This window comes from Cottoperca gobio, chromosome 23, assembly GCF_900634415.1.
Source record: "Cottoperca gobio chromosome 23, fCotGob3.1, whole genome shotgun sequence".
Taxonomy (NCBI): domain Eukaryota; kingdom Metazoa; phylum Chordata; class Actinopteri; order Perciformes; family Bovichtidae; genus Cottoperca; species Cottoperca gobio.
Window position 1 is genome coordinate 140,001 of NC_041377.1, and position 10,000 is coordinate 150,000.

Here is a 10,000-nt window from a genome sequence, read left to right on the forward strand (position 1 = left end):
TGCTGAGACTCTGTGCCTCTTTTACACATCTGTGTTTAAAACTCAACGTATGTCTCGGTTTTGAATGATTCTTGGACCACATTGTTCGTCTGCTTCTCTGTGCAGGACTTCCTCGGAGCGGTGATAGTGCTGGCAGCAGCAGGAGCCTCCATATGGAACTACAGGCTGACTTCTAGAGGCCTCGTGGGCCTCGCACTCACATACGCCCTCACCGTGAGTTTCCTCTTTTAGGGTTCTCTGGACTCTGTTCCGTCACGCTGTGCCGCTTCATCTTCAGTCAACGCTCTCAGTCTGTGCTGTTTCTGAACTGATCCAAGTTCAGTCTGCTGCATTATAAGCTGCTGAGAGAAGAAGTATCGACTGTCACTTAAAAACAACCGCGTCATGTCACGCACGTGCAGCTTTGTAGCACGCTGAGCTTCACCCTCACCACTTTGGAAATGCATTAGTGGTAACGTAATGCGTCGGAGCTGCCCCGTGGTCATACAGGCTGCCCCGTCAACAAACACTTAGTCAACAACCAATAAGTCTTCATCGTTCCTGTTGATTTAGAGATGGCCTCCACCAGATACAGCACACACACACACACACACACACACACACATTCACTGCTGAGGTGTGAGGCGCAGGAGGCGGGCAGATGTTGGTGTGCGTCTCACGATGAGAGAGGAGCTCACTGAGCATGCTCAGGGACGTCTGCCACGTCTTTAAAAGCAAAATACAGTAACGTGTATTTTGTGAAATCAAGTTTTCTTCTGTGGACCACAGAGGAGCGGTTTGGCAGGAGGCCCACATTTATTTGTAACCTTGTGAAACCTTAACATGGAGCCATTTTAGATGATTTACAGTCTCCACACCTGCAGACTGAACACTCACCTGTTTCACCTGCACCTCGGTCTCTGAAGAAACTAAATAACTGTTCTTTGTATGTTGCACTTGTTGGTTTGTCTTGTTTATAGCTTGTATTCTATTGTTTCTGTTTGTTGCACTTCAAACTGGCTGAAGACAGCGTTCACTTAAAGGATTGTTCCTGTTGGAAGATTACAACATTCTTGCTGTTCAGAGTTGAAGCTCCAGGATTGTTTGCACTATTTGTACGTCGCTAAATGAACTGTGATGTTGTATGTGTATGTGTATGTGATGTGATGTAATGTATGTGATGTGATGTAATGTATGTGTATGTGATGTAATGACACGTGTGGTTCTGTCACAACACCGTCACAGTGTTTACACATGAAGTCTCAGAGACGCTCTGCTGCTTGGTGTGCTGTGTATTGATGGGTACCTGAAGGGGTTAACGCCGCAGAGATAAACATTATCAGTAACACGTGCGTCTCTCTTTAGGTCACCAACTACCTGAACTGGGTTGTGAGGAACCTGGCGGACCTGGAGGTCCAGATGGCAGCCGTGAAGAAGGTCAACAGCTTCCTCGGCACAGAGTCGGAGAACTACGAGGGATCCATGGGTAACGACCTCAATGCAGTCTCACAAACGACGTCCACGTGTACCGAACCATTTCACACTTGTTTTGTTGCTATGGTGAAATACAAAATGCTATTTCACCTCTTAACTCGGAGCAGTGCCAACGAGATGGTATCTGACCAAAGCTTCACATCTTGAACAAAAAAGGAAAAGTTTGAATAAAGACCGAGCAGCCGTTACGGGAAACGTAACCAAAACATTTCTTGAGTTTGAAGGATGGCTGGAAAAGAAAGCAAGAAAGAAAAAGATGGAGTCGCTCTCATTTCAGAGAAGTGGAGCTGAAGATAAGGTTTTATTGTCATAAAGCTCCTCCAACAATACGAAGAGACGCAAAGAAGAAATAGTGCAAGACTCACGTAAAATACAGGAATAAGAATACATATAAAACACTAAGATAAGATGCGTCTTAAACTCGTGTATGGATGTTTAGTAGTAGAACTGTACGTCTACACGTTCTGCATGCTCCTGTTTACACCAGCCGCTCTGCTGCAGACGCTCCTGTGTTCCTCTCCCTGCAGACGCCTCTCAGGTGCCTGAGAACTGGCCCCAGGACGGGGAGATAAAGATCCAGGACCTGTGTGTGCGCTACGACCCCATGCTCAAACCGGTGCTCAAACACGTCAACATGTACATCGAGCCGGGCCAGAAGGTAATTAACGTGACGCTGTGAAGAGGGAATGTACGAGGGTCACACGAGGGGGGAGGATTTCTTTGCATTTCAAAAATAAAGAATAAGGTTTCAGAATATGTGCGAACACGAGCAGTTTTATTATAATAATATAAATTATAATTATAATAATTAATATTCTCAAAGGTTTGACTTTATTTGTTTGGATTTAATTCTCAAAATAATAAAATAATAAAATAAATCCTGATTTATTTATCTTATGTAATAATGAAAGTTCGACTTTATTCTCAATATTTAAACTTTATTAGCAAAATGCAAAGAAATAAAAAGCTGTTCCTGTGAGTGGTTTCTTTCTCGTGTCCTTCTTCACGCCGGTTCTGCAGGAATAGAAAACTAATAAGTGTTTTAAATGTGGACTTTTTCTTTGAAGTCGCAGCTTTTTATTAAACTGTGAACTGACACCTGCTGCCCAAACTCACTCGGCACGTAGCCGCCACGTCACACGGGGGTCTGATGTCTCACGGCGGTGCCACACCGAAGCTTATTATCTCTCTTCTCTCCGTCAGGTGGGGATCTGCGGTCGCACCGGCAGCGGGAAGTCTTCTCTGTCGTTGGCCTTTTTCAACATGGTGGATATGTTCGAAGGTCTGTCTCCCGTCACACTGAGCAGAACGCTCACCTGGTTTTTTCCACTTCTTTCATCTTTGTTCCGGCTTCAGTCGCTCTCGTCTGTCCTTCCTGGTTGAGTCTGTTTACGTCTCATTAAAAGATGATGTTGCCCAGGGATTCCCCTCAGGGATGATCCACTTATGAGATAAGAGAAGACACTTCAAAACCAATTTCTGTTAGAAAGGACGGCACTTATACGTTCTAAAATTATTTAATAGATCATAACATGATCCTTCAAAAGTGCAACTGGTGGACAAGTAGTCTTTATATTTATCTCTGCAGCTGGTTCACTTCTGACGACGACATGCTGCTTACATGTCGTCAGTGAGCCACATGTTCCTTCATTAACACACACACACACACACACACACACACACACACACACACACACACACACACCGTCCTGCTGCCACACATATACTCTGGAGCACCAAATGTGGATTAATCCGCTGCTGAAAGTAGTCCCTAACGAAGGCACTATTTCCTCCTGTTATCCTGAAATGACTGCGGCTGTAAAGAATTAAAGACGCTTTACATTTGTGAGATTTACGTCTTCAGTCGCCATCAATGGGCCGGATGCTGAGCGCCGCAGACAGTCGGGTACAGACATTATAGAATGACATCACCCTCATGTGACTCCCTAAACCCAAACACAGCCCGTTGTAGGCCGAGGGATACAACCGCACATATCTCAACGGGGTTTTTGGTAAAACAAAAGCACGACTGGAGGTAAATTAGTCGCCTAGCTTCCCCTCCGACGATGTTCTGCGTCATCTCTGTAGAATAGAGCTGTTTACGTTGGAGAACATGTTTATTTAACCGCCGCTCTTTGCATCGCAGCTCTCTGTTAAACACTCGCCGGTCTCTGGAAGCGAGGATCTAAAGATCTTTTTGTTTCTTTGTGTGTCGTTTGACTTTTAAATACCGACCTAAAGGAGACCCTTCTACAATAAGGACGTAACTAAAGACTCGGCCCAGGCTCTCGCTCTTCTTCAATACATACAATCTAAAAATCTAAAGCGAATCTTAATCGTATCATGCTGTTGCACTCTGGAAGAAGACGACTGATCGTTGAGATTATTCAGACAGAAATGAGATTACACAGTCACTTTTTCCACACACACACCACACACACACACACACACACACACACACACACACAGCTGGGCAGACGTTTCATTAAACAGTAAATTAAGACGTGTGTGTGTCAGCAGCATTCCCTTATAAAGCAGTGAAATGAAAGCGGCGTCCTGGTGAACAGAACATTCTGGGTTTCATGACCCCAAAAACATAACATTCAACAGAACAAAAATATTTATTCAAAACGTTCGAATGCGAACGAGTCGAGAAGTTTAACGACAGATTCTTTTAGTTTAAAGGAGTTCTGTTTGATCAGGAGTATCTATTATTACTGCTGATGGACGGGTTCCAGCCTCGCACACTGTCACATATTGGAGCAGCGAAGGCAATGAAATGTAACTCTGAAGTGCTCCTGTGTTACTTCTGCACGGAGCCTTTGTGTCGGCTTCAAGAGCGACTTAAGCGTCTTAAAATAAGTGTCCAATATGCAGATCCATATCTTCAAGTGCTGCGTTTACAGACCGTAGGAGACGTGTGATGTCGTTCTTTATCTGGTGTGAGAATATCTTTGTTTATTTACAGGGAAGATCGTCATTGACGGGATCGACATCTGTAAACTTCCTCTGCAGACACTCAGGTCGCGACTCTCCATCATCCTCCAGGATCCCGTGTTGTTTAGTGGATCAATAAGGTACACACACACACACACACACACACACACACACACACACACACACACACACACACACACACAGCGCTTCAGTGTCTTTATAACAACCTCAGTGATGTCAGGACCCAACAAGTCAGTAACTGACTGTTAGGAAAATGAAGTGTTTAGTCCTGAAAGACGTTTGTCACATGACGACACGACGTCCCAGCTGTGGGGTGAGGAGTTGAAACCACAGTGGGAACTCTGGCTTGGACCTAATCTGACTTTTGTCACAGACGTCACGGACTGGAGGAGGTCGTTCTCTGCCTCCTTCTTCTTCTGCTCTGTCGTACGACATACACAGTGTTTGTGTTACTAGACCATTCAGCGACTCTGTGTTTGTTATAAAAGACAAAGAGCATGTGCTGTTTGTTTGGACAGATATGCCGCTCTGCATAATTGTGTGTGTGAGAGAGACAGAGAGTGTGTGTGTGTGTGTGTGTGTGTGTGTGTGTGTGTGTGTGTGTGTGTGTGTGTGTGTGTGTGTGTGTGTGTGTGTGTGTGTGTGTGTGTGTGTCTTGGCGTTTCCACCGGCTCTTGTTTATGTAAATGTAAGCCCGGGGTGAACGGTCGACAGTAACTGTTTGACTCTGTTCAATCACTCCGACTCTGCAACACAGAATTAAGACTTGAGTGTTGAGAATGAATGAAGTGGTGCATCAACAACAATAACTTAAATAACCTTTATTGACAAAGGTTTGTCCGTTTCAGCGCAAAGTGCACGTCATATAAACCGCACAGGCTGTCAAATACTAACACATCTGTGCAAGTGGGAGAAACTATCTTTCAGGCTTGTGCCGAAGCTTCAGCGCGCTTACAGGGCGGTGCTAAGCTTCAGCGCGCTTACAGGGCGGTGCATTAAAGCTTGACTTTGTTTCTGCAGTACAGAACGACAGGTAGATGCATCTTCTCAGCACTTCTCTTCTTGTCCTCTCGTTGCAGGTTTAATCTGGATCCAGAGAGGACGTGCACCGATGATCGACTCTGGGAGGCGCTGGAGATCGCTCAGTTGAAGAACATGGTGAAAGCGCTGCCTGGAGGGTTAGGTACTTGAACGCATCTCGAGATAATATCAGTCTCTGTTTTAAAGTCCCGCAGGATGAACGTGTCGTCGTGAAGAATCCGATCCTTGTCTTTAACTGAATCTGTGCTGCGTCCAGATGCCGTTGTGACAGAATGTGGAGAGAACTTCAGCCTCGGTCAGAGGCAGCTCTTCTGTTTGGCTCGAGCTTTTGTGAGGAAGAGCAGCATCCTCATCATGGACGAAGCCACAGCGTCTATAGACATGGCCACGGTGTGTGTGATCAGATACTGTACATGTGAGACCGTATCTCTCAGAAGCTCCTCCCCTGATCGATGGCTCGTTGGGATTATATTTTCTAAAGAAATACAACTTGAGATGAAAGTCAAAACATGATCTAGTATCTCTTTTCTTCCTTGCAGGAGAACATCTTACAGAAGGTCGTGATGACGGCGTTCGCAGACAGAACAGTCGTCACCATCGCTGTAAGTTTCCGTCTGTTGCGTTTGTTTGCTCCCGACTGTCCTGCAGCTCGCTGAGGTTCACGGTGTGTTCGCTGCTGATAGATGCAGATAAGTGGCTCGTTTCCTTTGAGCTCCATGTGCAGAATGTTTCCCTGCAGAATGCTTTATGCATCCTTTTCTTTTTATTGTTCCTCACAATACGTAATATAGTTGTATTACAGATGCATTTAGTGTCTTAAATGCTGAGTCAGTCCTTTTCTTCCACTTACCTGCTTTCCTTTTCTCCTTCTGTGTTACGCTCTTCCTCTCTTTGCACATCCCTCCCCTCTTCATTCACCTTTTCCTTTTCTTTTTCTCTCCATGATTGTTTGACCTTCCTCCTCTCTGTCCCTTCGTCCTGCCACAAGCATCGCGTGTCGTCTATCATGGACGCCGAGCAGGTGTTGGTCTTCTCCTCAGGGATCTTGGTGGAAAGTGACTCTGGTCCCAACCTGCTAGCACAGGAGGACAGCCTCTTCAGTGTGCTAGTGAGGACTCACAAGTAGACCCGGATCAGCACAGATCACTTTGGCTCTGCCCGGTTTTTCCTCTTCCTTCCATTTTTCCACCCGTTTGTGTTTTTTACTACTTTCCCCGGCTGAGTCACAGCTGGAGTCTTGGTCTGCTGAAGCCTTACTGCCACTGACAGCCTGGTTGGTATCAAATACAAACTTCTGCATGCTCCTTTCTAGATATTGCATGAACATGCAGTGCAGTTTGACCACGCCCTGCAGTGTTACAGTGTTTTTAAGATATAAACACGACCTCAGTGCTTTCAGTCTTCAGCTGGAGCATGTAGAGTTACTGTCACCTCCACAAACAACAAAGGAATACAGAAGTGCAGAATGTAAATGTACTGATCGCAAAATAAAGGACGTACCAAAGAGTACACGGTAGTGAGTGTGTGTAGAATAATAAAAAGCATCGGACTCAGTGTGCAAGGTTTTTTTAATCGGTTTACAGATTGAGATAATCCACAGGCAAAATGTGAATTTGTTGTGCAAAGGCCTTTAGCCGTTAAGCTTTACTCTGAAAGGTACCACGCTTTGAGTAGCTGATCCTCGTCCCAGCTGTATTACACTTGTGAAGTATAAAGGGCAACATCGTCTGCAAAGAAACAGATATCTCATCCTAACGTCTCTGATCTGGACCTTTTGTTTATTGCAGTATATTTAGGAGGCAGCTTCAGTAGCACTAGCTGCAGGACTCACCTTCATAAAGTCCAGGAAGTCATTAGGTTTGAAGGTTTCTTGTTTTTATCTTCAAACTAATAAAAAAGCATAGAAGTGAAAACTGCCAATTTATCAATCCACAAAGCTTTAAGAGTTCTAAATGTAATTATTGTATTGACATGACCACCAGACCCTTATTGACCTTGTTGCTTTGTGTTCCCAGCACCGCGTCCACACCATCCTCACAGCCGACCTGGTCATCGTGATGAAGCGAGGGAACATTCTGGAGTACGACAAACCTGAGACTCTTTTGGAGCAGGAGGACGGGATGTTCGCGTCATTCGTCCGAGCTGACATGTAGACACTGTTGGTTGAGCTGCTTCCTCTGTGACACTACAACACTCCAGGACACCAACAAGCTCCTCTGTGTGTTTAAGATGATCCAGAAACATCAAACACCAGTTGATATATTTGAAACTTGAATCATTCAGTAAGTCAGACGTGTAGAAACGCCATCATTTAAATGATCAACCAATTGCCAAGTTCGTCAATCAGGTTATCCAATTTCAGGGTTGGAAACAGCGTCATGTGCACACAACCAGTATTACGAGCCCAGAGTTAGAATAGAAAGATGAATACATGTCGTCCCTGGATAGATGATATGATGTTAAGGCTGCATCTTGAGTTATGAGAGAACCGCAAGATGTTGGACAAGAGCATCTTAATGTCAGCTTTATGAGACTTTTGATACTCACTGGTGGATTTATACTGCAGCTGTTCATTGGACAGCTGAACTTTTACTTAAGCATGTATCCGTTTTATTACCTTTCAGCACGTGTTTAATGCAATAATAAGGAACTTGTATTTATAATCCTTTTTTAAATAACTGAATGTTGGCTTTGGCCAGTTCTGTGCTCTGCATCGTGCAGCCTGTCGCTCTACTATATGTTAGACCTGGTGTGGTGTGCGCTGTGTAGAAGTGACAGCACTTTTTATAAACCTGTATCGCTGAGGTTGTGAGAGGCCGGAGAAGAACCGCACGATGTCTCTTCGCTACAACTTTAGGATTGTAAAGTGAATTTTTGTGGCGATTCTTCTCCTGAACACGTGCGACACACGCAATCAACGTGGTGCTTTTAAACATGTCTGCAGACCAGGAGATCGACCTGCGTGTCTTTTCACACGCAGACGTCTTTGATGCAACAGCAAGAGTGTGGAAGTATACCGGAGGCAAATACTAAATGTGCTTTTACAAACAGGCGAAAAGCTTGATTTGAACTCCCCAAAGATTCATACGTTGAGTTTTTACCACGTCGTACAAACACGACTTAGAAAGCAATTCATTTAGCTAAAGTGTGATTTGATTCCTGGTGTACTTCCTGCGCTCTGCTGTCGCCTACACTTGTACAAACACTGGAGGGTGTCTCGGCTCAGCCTGGCGCCGGTGAACCCGCTGTCTGTCTGCGGTCATGCTTTGCTGAACTTATTATCCTTTGGGGACAATAGACGCCCACCATGAGATCCCACCATGACGTTTAATGGTTACTGTGGAAGCTGAAGAGTGACCGTGCAAAGTTTCTGAATAGATCATTTTTTAAATGACTTTTTCAGCCCATAAACTCGTCAATCTCGTCTCCAGACTGAAGTTAGCATCTTGCTAGCTAGCTAATAAAGTCCAGATCAACTCCAAAGATAACAAACTCCCAGCATCTCTAACGCTCCCAAAGTAACACGGTACCTTGTTTGTTTGATCCGTACAACAAAACAATTGTAAAAAGTGATGGGGTTAATGTATCACACATGTTTTTATAAAGAGTCGACCAGTTTGTGGTGTTTTTATTTGACATTAGCAGCCGGTGTTTGTGTTTCTAAACCAAATAATGAGAAAGCAAACTGCAAATTAAGAAAAAGTATTCGCATTAGTCACATTTTGAGAATTATAATAATTATTCATTCTAATTTTTTCTCTTTAACTGTTGATACAAACTGTCTCTAAGCTTCTAGAATCTCTCGTCCCGTCTCTGGAGCTGTTGTCCCTTTTGTATTCGTGTCATTAATTCACTGCTCACTACACACGACATGCCAAACACATTTCATCTCAAAGTTACAATTTCATTCTTCTCTGAACGACTGATCTTCATGTTCTTTGACCCACAAGTACATTTCAAATCTTTTTGTTTAGATTTTACTGCGTGTGTGTGTGTGTGTGTGTGTGTGTGTGTGTGTGTGTGTGTGTGTCTGGACTGACAACTGCTGCCTTGTAAATTCCTCGCTTCGCCCCGTTGACCATAATTGGTCTTTGGAGACGATGCAACAACTGAGAAATAGATGGAAAGATGAATGTTTTAATGTTCCGTGTTGAAGTAAAACTCACTTTGCAGTATTAACATCTTTAGTTTGAACTTTTCCTTTTTTAAAAACGTGCACAGAAACATCCAGTAGATGCATGTAACACATTATCTGACGCTTGCTTCATTTTGAGGTTGATTTTTTTATATATTCTAAATGTGTGTAAGTGTACATTCTTCTTCTAAGACAAAGTATTATTATGTGTGCCTACTTCTTTTTACACTTGAAATGATAATAAATGAGTTTTAAGTGAACTGAGCTTGTTTCTTTGTAAAGAATCAGCACCAACACATTTACTGTCTGATGCAATATGTTGCTGAATGGCGCCTCCTGGTGGTCACGTGTCACATTTCTAAATATTAATTCTACAATGTTCATTTAAAACCA

The 10,000-nt window shown here is 43.9% G+C and overlaps 1 protein-coding gene across 5 annotated transcripts in view; it reads left to right on the top strand.

The window, feature by feature from the left end:
- Positions 1–9,867, top strand: part of abcc9 (ATP-binding cassette, sub-family C (CFTR/MRP), member 9) — a 39,084-nt gene extending 29,217 nt beyond the window's left edge. For 3 of the 5 annotated variants that reach the window (XM_029461697.1, XM_029461699.1, XM_029461698.1), the window contains 9 exons: positions 106–213; positions 1,345–1,465; positions 2,001–2,131; positions 2,677–2,755; positions 4,442–4,550; positions 5,511–5,614; positions 5,729–5,862; positions 6,012–6,074; positions 7,488–9,867. In XM_029461697.1, coding sequence (XP_029317557.1) covers positions 106–213; positions 1,345–1,465; positions 2,001–2,131; positions 2,677–2,755; positions 4,442–4,550; positions 5,511–5,614; positions 5,729–5,862; positions 6,012–6,074; positions 7,488–7,625 — 987 coding nt within the window. In that variant the 3' untranslated portion in view covers positions 7,626–9,867. Of the gene's footprint in view, positions 1–105; positions 214–1,344; positions 1,466–2,000; positions 2,132–2,676; positions 2,756–4,441; positions 4,551–5,510; positions 5,615–5,728; positions 5,863–6,011; positions 6,075–6,460; positions 6,746–7,487 lie in introns of all 5 variants that reach the window. The other 2 variants (XR_003834526.1, XR_003834527.1) reach the window with 1 other exon arrangement.
- The last annotated feature ends 133 nt before the right edge of the window (positions 9,868–10,000 follow it).